Below are 13,163 nucleotides of genomic sequence, written 5' to 3'. Positions count from 1 at the left end.
TGAGTCAACATCACTTACTACGGAGACAAATTCAACATAAGACACTGTGTCGTGAGCTCTTCTCCTGTGACCACCTTTCAAAATTGAGCAGTGGGACGCCTGGGGGGCTCAGTGGGTTAAGCCTCTGCCTTCGGCTCAGGTCATGGTCTCAGGGTCCTGGGATCGAGCCCTGTGTCGGGCTCCCTGCTCAGTGGGGGCCTGCTCCCCGCCCCCCCCTCCGCCTGCCTCTCTTCCTGCTTGTGACCTCTGTCAAGTAAATATTTACAAAAAAACCAAAACACTGAGCAGTGGGTTACCGCATAGGCAAACGTTCGGGTCGTTAAGTATGGAAGGGGAGGAAGCGTCTCTCATCTCCAGAAGCAAACACTGGGCCCAGTTTTCCATTCTCGCAGAGCTGGCCCCGGGCCTGCATCCCAGCCCTCCGAGGCCCGCTGTGCCCACTGGTGTTCCACGGCCCGTTGGCACACACCATGAGCAGCACCGGGGTGGGCGCGCCCCACGATTCACCAGTCCGCAGACTGCCTCGGGTTGTCCACTGAAATAGCAGAGTTGCTGTGCAGGGTGCGGGAGGGTTCCCGGGGGCGGCCCCCGGCCTGAAAGCGCTGCTCTCCACTCCCCACTGTGGCGCTCGGAGGACCCCTCCCGGACACGTGAGCACACTGAGCATGTGTGCACTTAGCTCACGCGCCTCTCGTGGAAAGAACCCCTTACTTATAAAGCAATCAGCCCCTCGCGCTTTACCCTCAGACGGCCTTTTAAGACCCCAATTCTCCTGATGCCCACACCTCTGTCTTCCTGACTTCATTTCATGGAATGGCTTTGCCGCTCCAACGTCCTCAGGTGAAAATCCCCATGTTCACCTGTGAGGTTATGATTTACGTATATACTTTTAGGATTTTATTTTTAAGCAATCTCTACACCCAACCTGGGGCTCAAACCCAGAGCACCGAGCCAGCCAGACACCCCTGCCTTACGCTGAAGTCCTGGACTCGAGGTGACGTGCGGCGGGGAGACAGACACCAGCGATGTCCTGCTCAGACGCGGTGGGCAGCCCTGCCCCTCTGCCGTAAGAGCCGTCCCAGGCCACGGGCCATGCAGGTCCTTCAGAACTTTCTGGCTATTCTCCTGGGTTTTCCTTTTTCTTTTTTCTTTTCCCTTTTCAAACACTTCAGTTATCTGTCAGAAAGCGCGTGCACAGGCAGGGGGAGCAGCAGAGGGAGACGGAGAAGCAGACTCTGCTGAGCAGGGGACCCGGGACCCCCGGATCCTGACCTGAGCTGAAGGCGGACGCTTCACCCACTGGGCCACCCAGGCGCCCCACACAGACTCTCGTGTGAACCCGGGAATCAGGTCTTGCGGGTCTCCAAGAAGTCAGTTCCACCCCGTCCCCAGTAGGATCACATGAAGCGTAACCACTCGTCTGGGCCCAGCTGCGGTCACGAAACCAGGTTTTCTACCTCATCACAGAGCCCCGGAGCCGGCGTTTCCTGCTCGGAACGTGCGCATCTTCCGCCTGCTCAGCCGCTGCTGCGGACAGGCTACTTTCCTCTCCCGCGTCTGCGAACCGCTTCCTCCACACGCGTCTGCCCTTGTTTCCCAAGTCCCTGCTCTCCCGCCTCCCCTCGCCCGGGTGTGCCCGCCCACCGCTCACACGTGGCTCAGGGGCACGAGCCCGGTCTGCGCCGGACGGCAGCGTCCTCTCCCCGCCTTCTCTGTCCTGACGGGCTGGCCGAAAAGGGGAGCCGAGAAGCACGGGGACCCAGGCACCCCCGTGTCCCGACCTTGCTGCAAACAGCTCCCTGTTCAACGCGGAGCGAACGCCTGGCGGCTGACCTCAGAGCTACGTGGTGACCCCACTCTTAAGGAGGTACGCGGTCATGTCTACTTTATTAACAGCTTGGTTTTTTAATCTGAATGGACGTTGGGTTTTATTAAAAGCCTTTTTGGAATCTCTGGAGAGGACTCTGAGCTTCGTCCTTATTATTATTTGGTAAATAATAACGATATCTTGATACAGACTAATCTTTGCACGGCACCAAGACCCCATTTCTCACATTTTAGAACCGCAAAGGTAAAAACTTGGTTCAGATGTCCCGTGTCCAAAGTTCACGTTGCGCCGCCCCCCTTACTGAAGACCTACGTGAGTACCCGCTCCTACCAACCAAAGAACACTGAAGAGGATTTCTGCCTATGAAAAAAGACAATAATTGAAGAGCGCACCCCGCGCCGGCCGGGCAGGAAATCCCAAACGAGCTCTGCCCTTCTGGACTGCAGGGAGTCCCCTGCCTCCGCATGGGCAAGACGGGGCGAGCCACTTCCCAGCCGATGGAAGCGTCCACCGCTCTAGGCTCACTGCGGGGAGGTTCCGCAATGTCTACCGAAATTTTAGACGCCCATGAAGACGTCATTCACGGGTGTCCCAGAGTGTGGAAATGACCCACACACTGGTCACAAGGGGCTGGCGGACAGCCCAGGTCAGTGCACTGGGGAACCACGGAGCACCTTCCCACAGAGAACAGAGCAGGACCCGGACACCTCGCCGAGGTCGCCCTGTTACGGATGAACAGCCGCAGGGCTCAGGGCACACGCGTGTCTGGCCCGGCTCGCGTTTATGGGAAGACGGTCTGGAAGGATGCACGGGGGCGTGAGGACAGCGCGGCGGCGTGTGAGGGTGTGGGGCGGGGGGGACACGATTCTTGCGTTGCATTTTAAGGCGCGTATGACCTACACAAAGAGCGAACCCCTAGAAAACTGTTCACGGCCCGGAACCGCCCTCGCGAGCAGGCAGAGCACAGAGACCGCCTCTGGCAGTGGGACCGCTCCGCACCCGCCAAAGTGAGGGCTGTGCCGGCAACAGCGACGTCCTCTTCCCCAGCCCAGGCGACGGGTGTGGGTGTCTGCTTCAGGAGAGACCTTTGTGTCTCCTGCTCGACCAAACAGCCTTAACACCGGAAGCAGCTGTGCTGCGGGATACGCAGCTGCGGGGGTGCCCGGGTAGCCGGGGCCACGGCGACTCTCGGTCTTGGGCTCGTGACAAGCCCCCTGGTGCTGAGCTTATGTTTAAGAAAAAAAAAAATTTAGAAAACGTCCAGAAATATGCAGCTACAGAAAGGACTGTGACGGGTGTGTGCATCCGAGACACGGAACGACGCGTAAGACACGCTGGTCAGTGAGGGAGCCGGATGCACGAGGATAGGCTTTATACTTACTTTTGTTTAAAAAGCAAAATGAAAACGTAATAGGTGGAAATTTCTAGAAGTACTAAAGCAGCAGATTATGTGTAACTGTGGGGAAGGAAACTATCAGCCTGAGGTAGAAAGGAGACTTTCCCCCATACTTTTTCAAGGCGCCTGAATGATTTTCTATGCACACACGTATTCCTTTAAAAATGAAATTAAATGCTGAGCCTTCAGCTCGGCTCATGGTCTCAGGGTCCTGGGATCGAGCCCCGCATCGGGCTCTCTGCTTGGCAGGGAGCCTGCTTCCCCCTGTCTCTCTGCCTACTTGCGATCTCTCTCTCTGTGAAATAAATAAAACCTTTAAAAATATTAATCAAAAATAATCAAAGCAGAGCACACCTGCTGCAGGAGCCACTGTACTCTCTAGACGGCCACGGGATCTTCCAGGCCAGCCCGCCCCTGTGGCCCCGGGGGCAGCCTATCCTCTCCCCTCTGGGCACGCGGCCATGCGGGGCCGAGACACTCACTTGGGCTCATGTGGAGGGCCGGACTGGTCGACCAGCTTGAACTCGGCCGCGAAGCCGTGGGAGCGGGCGTACTCCAGCAGGCCGCCCACGGGGTTGGTGTTCAGGTACCGGACGAGCTCGCCGATCCTCCGGACCTTGCTGGGCAGCCCGGACTGCAGGTTATCGAAGGGCTCTGTGCTCGTGCCCCCGGGCTGAAGGGGGGTCAGTGCACAAGGAGGAACCGTGAACACGGGGGCGGCTGGGGGGTGCCAGGGGCAGTGCTGGGTCCTGGGGTCGCCACGATGGCCCACCTGGGTGTCCAGAGGTGCTGAGCTGGTGGCCTCTCCGTGCAGAGCCTTCATGGCTTCCTCGGCTGCCATCTGCTTGGCCACCTTCTTGCTGGGGGCACTCACGGTGGGGAAGGTGTGGGCTCCCATGGCCACGCAGTACTGGAACCTGGCAGGACACAGAGGAGCTGGGTCAGAGCGGCACCGCTCGCCTCTGTGGACCGGCCTCTCTGAACTGGTATGGCCTCTCTGCGCCTCAGCCCATGCGGCCCTACGTGTCGGGGCCCTGAGGCCTCCTCCAGGAGCCATCCTCCGGGATGCAGAGTGTGCAGAGCCCCAGGGACACCCAGGTCTGCAGACCCACCACCAGCTACCGCCAGGCCAAGTGGCTCCCTAGCGCTTGGTCCCCGCGTCACCCTCTGAGGTCCTAATCCCAGGCTGTCCGCAGCACGGTGGTGAGCACACCGCGCGGCTCCCCCGCTTCCCGTGTGGAAGACAGGCAACGGCTCAGCGGGACGACCGGCCGCCCCTCGGAAGGCGAGGAGGGCGTTATCGCTCTTCCGGGAAAGCCGGGCAGAGATGCCCGACGAGAGAGACGTACTTGGGGTCGTGGGCGGGGCCTTCTCTGGACAGGAGGCGGAACTCGCAGGAGGTCCCCAGCTTGTGCACACACTCCAGCAAGGTGGTAACCGGGTTCTTCCCCGAAAACAAGGCTGCGGCGGAAGGGGCGCTGGGCTGGGACTCTGCCGACTGGAGAAAACGAGACGAGAGAAACGGCTGAGAAACCACGGCTGCTGTGTCCCGGCGGCGAGACCGGTGAGGGGTCAACCCCACGCGAGGGGCTGATGGCCCAGAGGGAGAGGGCTGAGGGAGGTGGAGGGCACGGCAGCAAAGGTCGCGTCACTAAGCCTCCTGCGTCCCGTGTCTCATCTGCCAGCGACGGAGCTTGGACTCGGCCGTCTCTGAGGCGCTTTCCAGTCTGGCGGTCTGTAACCCCAGCTGTGCTGGGAGACGGGCAAGCAGGGGCGCTGGGCGTGGGGCAGGGGAGCGGGGCCAAGGCAGAGGCAGAGCACGGGGCCCCCCGAGGCGAGATGCCTACCTTCTCTGACCCCTTCCCTGGGGAGCCGTCGTGGGGCTCTTCTGGTCTTCCCCCGTCCTTGGCCTTTGCTTCCTCGAGCAGGATGGTCATGGCTTTGAGGGCCGCGTCCTGCTTGGCCACCTTCTTGCTGCCCGCTTCCGCCGCGGGGAATTCTCGGCCACCAATGATGACTTGGAATTTAAATCTTGAAAGTGAGGAGATGGGTGAGTGCGGGCCTGGCCGTCCCTGCCGCCCTCCCTGTGGGGCCCTGCACCCTGGGGCCTTCCATCCCTTTGGAGCCTCAGCCGCGACCTTCCGGAAACACGGCAGCCAGGGACTCCTCCCAGAGCTCATCAGAGCAAACGCAGCTCCGGGGAGACCCGCCATCTCTCAGCAATGAGTTAAGAGAGCACGCACAGGAAACACGGGCCAAAGCCACCACCGCAGCGACTGGCAGCCTTCCTTCTGGAGCAGCGGGTCCACTGGCTACCGCCAGGGTGGCTCCTGCAGACAGTAAAGCTCCTTCCGCACGGCCTCACATGCACAGAGCCCCGAGCCTGCCCGCCGTCACGCGCGCGGCCTCACACTCGAGGCACCTGCTGGCCCCAGGTCTGCCCCTGCCCCCACTCCCTGGAGACCGGGCCCTACAGCTGGGTCTGAGTCACCTAAGGCCCATCTGTCCAGAGCCCCTGGTCACAGAAAAGACCAAAAAGCCTTCGTTCTGGGTCTCTGGACTTAACCTGGACCTCCCGTGCTCAAGTTTTCAAATCTATTTGGGTATTTGCTCAACCTACAATTTCATTGAAAAAAATGGGTAAAACTTCTTACTTCTTAGGTCTTCTGAAATAGTTGTACGTTGCACCAACGTTTCTTATAGCTGGAATCCAAAAAAGGGTTAACCACAAAACCTACTGCTCTCCCCCAGTTCTGGGGGATGGGGAGTGGAGGGAAAAGAGGGCACGATGCCCCCCTGGCCTCTGTCCCAGACACAGAGCAGTCCTGGCCCTGCCGGCTTTCAACACACACCCCCCGTCTAAACTGCGCTCCTGCCGGCTGTCTCTGTCATGAAGTGAAGATGATGGACAGAAGGAGCAAGGGTCACTGCTGGGAAGCCACGCCCTTGGACACCAGCCCACTAACCTAGAGGGCAAGGGGACTCTCTCCCGCCCCCAGTGGCCTGCTCGGGGGCAGCATGCGGCCTCTGGCCTTCAGCAGCCCCATCTAGGCAGGCCCCCCCCCCCCCCCCCCCCCCCGTCTCCCCCAGTCTGTCCAGTGGCCTGCAGGGGCCTACAGTGTGGGGCCTGGCTGGCTGGTGGAGCAAGGAACTTTCTGACTGCACAGGTCAGGAGGCACGTAACTTCCACCTCGGACAGACAGGCAGCTGTGGACGCTCACACTACCTGGTCCCCAGGGGAGCTGAGCCGCGTGGGGACCTGCTCCTGCTTCCCGTGTGCACGCCCCAGGCCACCCCACCTGTCCTGTGCCTGTCCCAGGAACTCAGCTCAGGGAAAGGAGGGAGGGACCCCGGCATGAGTGTGGGGTCCAGGCTCCATGACCTCCAGCCCTCGGAGACATGACACCGAGGCACGGAAGCCGGTTCAAGGAAGCTGCTTCCAGCCTGAGGGTCAGCCACCCGCTGGCTCCCCACAAGACAGAGAGGCCAAGGGAAGAGGCGGGGCCCCGCGAGGGGCGAGGCTGCCTGGCAGGGGTGCGGGTCCGGCTGGCGGTGGTCTCTCACCGAGGCTCGTGGGGCGGCCCACTCTGCTCCAGCAGGTTGAACTCGCAGGTCTGGCTGGCGAACTGGGCGTACTCGAGCAGCCCGCTGATGGGGTTCTTCAGCTGACACTCGGTCAGCTTCTTGTAGGGGGAGCACCGCGGCCAGCCGTGGCTGTAGAAGGACGGCATCTCCATGATGGCACGGAACTCGCCCGGCGCGGCGCGGATGCTGTTGAGGTCGTCTGGGATGTCGTCTGTGGCCCACTGGCCGTTCTCGAAGTCTACGGAGCCCGTCCTCGTGGGGCCGTTGTCGTGCGCCGGCGGCTCCAGCCTCACCGGCTCCGGCACCGCCTCCTGCCTGCTCTCCAGCTTCAGGACCGGCTCCTGCCCGTTCCGCACCGCAGCGGCCGCGACACCGTCCGAGGGGTCCGGTGCGGCCAGGGGACGGGAGGGGGGCGCCGCGTCGCCTCTGGCACCAGGCACGGCGGCCGCGTCTCTCTTCATCCGGACGCGCTCCCGCTTCTTCTCGGTCAGGTGCCACACGGGGGGCGTGGCGCCCAGCCGGTACACCTCGCCCTGCCGCTCCAGGTCGACCAGCACCGCGGTGACCTCCCGGGCCCTGCTGAGACCGATGTTCTTCGCCACGTTCAGGGCGGAGGCGCCACACACATTGAATAGGAAGTCACAGACTTTCTCCCTGATCTCGGCCATGTCCAGAGGCTCAGGAGGACCTTCCAAGCCAGGCTCGGAGCTTCCGTCTTCGGTTTCCAAACCGGGGTCCGAGGGGGGCACTTCCCAGCTGCGGCCGTGGGCACTGGCTACCCGGCTGTGCCGGCTCCCGGCCTGAGCAGCGACTCTCCACAGAGGGGGCGTTCCTGCCTCCCGACACAGCTGACCCTTCTTCTCCAGAGAATACAGAACTCGATTGACTTCCTTCTTCGGGACTCCAAGCCTCCCAGCCAGATCATGGGCCGTGGCAGCTGTCCCTTCCCCGAGCTGCTGCAGGACGAGCTCCGAGACTCTCTCGTCCTGGCCCTGGTGGATACCAAGCTCCTGGAAGTGCGAGGAGAGCCTGTCCACACCTCTCCACGGCAGAGAGCGGCCGCGCTGGGGAGGACGCGGGCACGCCCTCGGGAGCACCTGATGTCTGGGAGGCACGCCTGCGGGGACACCCCAAGCCCCCAGCTCCCTGCTCCTGGCAGGCAGTCCTGGAAACCTCGGCCTGAGTTCGGAGACCAGCGGTGGCAGTGATGGCGTCTGCTTTCCAGTTAGGGGGGCTTCAGGGAGCAGCCCCTTGAGAAACTCTATTTGCTGGAGCTGGAAGAGATTCGGGGAAGATCCAGGCCCTGGCTGCCACGGTCTGGGCCTGCTGTGTTCATGGCCTCGGAGGCTCTGGGGGCGGGACCTGGTCAGTGAACACCCCTGCAGAGAGAAGAGGGAAGAGAACGTGAACAAGGACCTGGGCGGTGAGCCTGTCCCTTCTCTCTGCCTGGGGGGCCACACCTGCGTCCCGAGGGGTGGAGAGGCAAGGAGAGGTAGGCGTGTGACCCAGCCGGCACTGCCTAGGGACCGCCACCCGGAAAAGCAAGGGGAGCGGGAGGCCCAACGGGGAGCCGTCAGGGGTGCCCGGGGTGGCCAGGGCAGCTGGGCCTCTCCCGCGAGCCTTGCGCACTCTTGCCTCGGCAGGATTCTGGGGGGTTGAAACAAATCCTTCCACTTTGCAAAGTAAGTACCCTTTTAAGATAAAAACAAAGAAACAAATGTTATTTTGTTTTAAAAACAAAAACACGATGACGTCAAAATGCCCAGGGAGCCCTGGATCAGGACATGCCCTGGGCAGGACAACAAACCCCCGTGCACTGGACGACCTGGAGCCCAGCCCCCAAGGCCACGAGGGGCACACCTTCCCACGTGCAAACCTCACAGGTTCACCTGCTCGCCACTGCCTCCTCGGGAAGCCTGGAATTGGTGTTTGGACGGGGGGGGGGGGGCCCGGGGGGGGGCGGATGATGATTTCCTTAGGGAAGGAAGGACACACCGTCTTCACGTTTCAGTGTGGTGGCCAGGTTTGGAAGAGACACTGGGCACTTCTGCTCACACCGCCCAGCCTCCCACAGGTGTCTGGTGTCTTGGACACCTTGGTGTCACCCCCCAAGTTCCTGCACTGCCCTCTCCAGAGCTGTTTCCATCCCCATCCTTCAGAATCCTGCTCCCCAGGACACGGGCTGCCCTGAACTTTCACCTCCCAGAACACTGGGCACCTGTGACCCCTGCCCCCACCCAGGGCAGTGCTCATCCTGTCCCCGGAGCTGCTCACTGGAGAGGGGAGAGGGGCAGGAGGTATTTAAGGGACCTGGGGGGGCGACCTCTAGCAACAACATCTCCTTGTGCTTGTCCACCCGCCCCCGCCCCCATCTGAAGGTCCTGAAAACTCCAGCGACCCCAGGCAGCTGTGCCGCCCTCAGGAACCGTGGCCGTCGCCCCACACCCGGGGCATGACCTGGGGACCCGCGCGCTCGCTAGTCACGCTCACCACCACCTCCCTCCTGTGCCACCTGAGTGGCGGGTCCACTCCTCACTCATTCTCCCTGCTCCGCTGGCTGGGGCGACACCCACTCCTCAAAACCCTGAAACTCCCAGGAAAGCACCGGCTGGGTCTGCAGCTGTGGCCCAGAGGCAGCCGGGATGACACGTGAGCCCGGGGTCTGTGGGCTGAGTTGCTGAGTCCTGCTCTTTCCCGATGGCCACTCCCCTGTGCATCTCCTGCTTCTGCTGCGGGACTCCCGGGGAGCCCCTACGTGAGCGGACCGCTGTGCTGTGGGTCAGCAGCCCCCAAGCCTTCCTCATTCTGGACCCTAACACACGCCCCCACTCAGCCCCGGTCTCGCGGCCAGCTCCCTCCTCTGCCCGCGGGCCCTGCCCCCATTCCCGCACGGAGGCTTCCCCAAGGTGCTGGAGAAGGACGCCGGGCGGGGTGGAACGCCCTCCTCCTGCACTCGGATTCGTCCCCGGCTTGGTGGTCCACTCAGGCTCCCAAACACGCCCTGGGACAGAGGCTCTTCCTTACAAACGCCCCTCAACACCGCCTTCTCTTCTTCTGTGTCCCCATGTCCCTTGTGTGGAGGAATGGGACATGTGTGGAGGAACATGTGTGGAGGGCCTCCCCCTCCCCCACAGGTCGACTTCATCCACCCCCCAACATAAACTAGCACTCCTAAGAAACAGTGCTCCAATCTCTTTCCTCTATTTCCTCCAGCCACTGCCTTGCAAAGCCAAGACTTGAACTTCTAAATGCCTAGATGATCTGTCCACTTGGGATACCCTGCCCCACCTCGAACACCACATATTCTGAACCAAATGAACCCTTTCCCTCGACCCCGCCCATTCTATCCCCAGACTGTTGACGGCGTTGTTCTCTGCGGTTATGCAGGGCAGAGCCCAAGCAGCTTTGCCGCCTGCCTTCCTCCCTCACCTCCCGCGTCTACTAGACTAGGCAGTCGCTAAGCTCTACCTTGTCTACCCCACCCCATAGTTTCTCATACGCGCATCTTTCTTCAGCTCCAGCCTCTAATTACTTCTCACCAGGCCGCCACAAAGCCTTGATCTCTGTACCCCTACATTCCAGTCCAGCGGGCCTGACAGCTTCTCTACGGCCCCATTACAAGTCTGACCCTTTCCTTCAAGATCTCCTTAAAGGCCACCTTCTTCTGGAGACGTGTGACTCAGCCCATGGGTGTTTGTGTCTCCTCGAGCCCCTCCCTCTCAACTCCTACAATACCCCTTTACCTCTGCTCATACTGCTGTGTTTATTTGTTGGCCCGGCACGTACACACCGTGTATCACGAGGCGATTACCAAGACTGAGTGTCCAGAAAGGATGCTCACGGCCCCACTCCTGATATTCTCCATCAAGTGCTAATGGGGGGGGGGACACAGTCTACTTCACAGTGAACGCCCAGGAGGCGAGGACAGTGTCTCAGTTATCTCTGTGCTCCCAGCGCCGAAAACAGCGCCTGTCCTCAAGCTGATCCTGAACCAACATTTGCTGAATCTGTGACAGCGGCGGCAAACAGCCTCTGCCTCTTCATTGTTCCTCCTGCTGCCCTCTACCCCGTCCCCACGACACTGGTAGGGACCACAGTGTATGTGGGCACAGAGGGGAGTGCCCAGCTCCTCGCTGAATTATGGGGACTTCAGGGATTTCCCCACTAGCTGTTGGAGGGACCTTGGTGAAACAATTATTTCGCAAAGTGGTTAAAGTCAGCTTCTAGCTAAATGTAAACCCGCTGCTACTTGGCTAAAACCTGCAAAATATTTGTCTGTCTATAGAAGAGGAACCCCACAGATTATGACATATTCATGCCACAGAACAGCAGTGTTTTGTTTTTTTTTAAAACAATGTGTTACGATCTATTCATATCCACCTGGAGAAAAATCTAGCAATGACACAAGGCTGAATTAATAACCACAAAAAGGCAAGCTGAGGAACAGGTAGGCTCCAAGCTCATCCTGGAAAAGAAGGAAAAGCCTCACCGTTACGTGCACCTGTGTGCACCCCGAGCGGACCCAGAGACAGGAAGGAAGGAAAGTCGATGTGTGAAGGAAAGAATGAGTGTGTATTTGTTCAAATAGTTATGTTAGGGAACTCTGCAGGGAGATTATTAATTTTATCTTCACCCCCCAAGTCTCCCAATAGCGAAGCCAGAGCATGGTTTGCGAACAGCCCCAGGGAGAGCCACTGAAGGGAGTGAGAGGGAGCCCGTGGGAAGCAGCCCGTGGGGACCCTTCCTAGTCCCTCAACATCCCAAGCCACTTCATGGCCGCACCCCATCCTGTTCACTTTCACCCAATCTCCTACATTAGGATCCAGAGCTGAGCCCCCACCCGTACCACATGGGTTCCACTGAGTGATATATTGGTATGTGTGAAGAGAGGCTTTCCTTCAGGCCAGGGGCCCCCAATCCTTTGGAAGAGGAGAACGAAAAAAATATATGTAACTTTTGAAATAGAAGTAAAACTTATGTACATAAAGTTTATCCTTTTGTTGTACTCTGTGAGGTTTTCTTTTTAAAAGATTTTATTTATTTATTTGAGAGAGAGAGAGAACGTGAAGGGGGAGGGTCAGAGGAAGACGCAGACTCGACCCCCCCCCCCAGCAGGGAGCCCGTGGGACTCAATCCCAGAACTCCAGGATCATGCCCTGAGCCGAAGGCAGTTGCTTAACAAACTGAGCTGCCCAGGCGCCCCACACTCTGAGTTTTGACTGTATGGACTCAAAGCACGTCCGGCCCTGTTACTACCACCGTGAGGATACACACTTCCATCTCACGTGCTCTGCAGTCAGCTCCTTCCCCCACACCCAGGCTCGGGCAGCCGCCATCTGCTTCCCGGGCCCCCAGAACTGCTCTTCCCATAGTGTCGAGGAAAGGGACCCAGGAGTACGCAGTCTTTTGAGCGCAGCCTCCCTGCCTGGCCTAGTGACTGGGAGGTTCCACGGGGCACCAGGAGCTCCTTCCCGCTTCTGGCCTGGAGACACCCCCGCCGGCGAACCAGCCTGCAAAGGGCGTCTGGGCTTTGCCAGTTCCCGGCAACAATGAGGACAGCTGTGACGTACACAAACCTGCTCCGAAAGGTAAGAAAGGCTAATTTTCACTTCCCAGAAGCCTTAAGGAAGTGGGAAGGATGCAGAGAGGGCACGGGGAAGGGAAGCCGGCTAAGGCTGGGCCCTCGCAGAGAGGGAGGGGCCGCCCGACCCTCACCCCGGCGCATCCCCTCCTCCCACAGGCGCCGCTTGCCCCGCGCGGCTCGGCTCCGCAGAGTTAACAGGCAAGATGCGAACCCCTGGAACGTGGCGCGCGCACAGCCCCGCGCACGCGCACAGCCCCCCCCGCGCGCGCACAGCCCCACGTACACGCACAGCCCCCCCCGCGCGCACAGCCCCGCGCACACGCACAGCCCCCCCCCGCGCGTGCACAGCCCCCCGCGCGCGCACAGCCCCGCGCACACGCACAGCCCCGCGGATACGCACAGCCCCCGCGCACACGCACAGCCCCCCGCGCGCACAGCCCCGCGCACGCGCACAGCCCCGCGCACACGCACAGCCCCCCGCGCGCACAGCCCCGCGCACACGCACAGCCCCGCGGACAGGCACGGCCCCGCGCACCGAGTCTCCGACCGAAGCCCCAGCGCACGCGGGGTCAGGGGCGCGCGGCCCGGCCGGCTTACCTGCCTGGGGTCCATGGCGTCCCCGACGCATGTCCTGGGCGGTGCCGGCCGCCCCCCGCCCCCAGACGCGACCTCCCCGGGCGGTTCCGCCCCCGCGGCCGCCCCCCGCCGCGCAGACGCCAAGGGCCCCGAGCGCGGTAAACAGGGAAACGGCCCGCTTCAATTTCGCTTTC

The 13,163-nt window shown here is 61.0% G+C and overlaps 1 protein-coding gene and 1 long non-coding RNA gene across 4 annotated transcripts in view; one reads left to right on the top strand and one right to left on the bottom strand.

Annotated features, from left to right (window-relative positions):
• Nucleotides 1-13,163, bottom strand: part of ADAR (adenosine deaminase RNA specific) — a 24,024-nt gene extending 10,861 nt beyond the window's left edge. For 2 of the 3 annotated variants that reach the window (XR_007123095.1, XM_047705165.1), the window contains exons 1-6: nucleotides 12,991-13,163; nucleotides 6,789-8,188; nucleotides 5,072-5,255; nucleotides 4,574-4,722; nucleotides 3,997-4,141; nucleotides 3,707-3,897 (exon numbers count right to left, since the gene is read on the bottom strand). Coding sequence is in view for 2 of the 3 variants with exons in the window: in XM_047705165.1 (XP_047561121.1) it covers nucleotides 3,707-3,897; nucleotides 3,997-4,141; nucleotides 4,574-4,722; nucleotides 5,072-5,255; nucleotides 6,789-8,188; nucleotides 12,991-13,005 (2,084 nt within the window). In the remaining variant the exon portion in view is untranslated. The remainder of the gene's footprint in view (nucleotides 1-3,706; nucleotides 3,898-3,996; nucleotides 4,142-4,573; nucleotides 4,723-5,071; nucleotides 5,256-6,788; nucleotides 8,189-12,990) is intronic. The other variant, XM_047705166.1, reaches the window with a different exon arrangement.
• LOC125086096 (uncharacterized) lies at nucleotides 2,374-12,516 on the top strand. The gene is made up of 3 exons (XR_007123098.1): nucleotides 2,374-2,591; nucleotides 12,369-12,375; nucleotides 12,503-12,516. It is a non-coding gene; the product is annotated as an uncharacterized LOC125086096 (long non-coding RNA).

The sequence above is a fragment of the Lutra lutra genome, chromosome 15, assembly GCF_902655055.1.
Source record: "Lutra lutra chromosome 15, mLutLut1.2, whole genome shotgun sequence".
NCBI lineage: Eukaryota > Metazoa > Chordata > Mammalia > Carnivora > Mustelidae > Lutra > Lutra lutra.
This window is presented reverse-complemented; position numbering and strand designations above follow the sequence as displayed.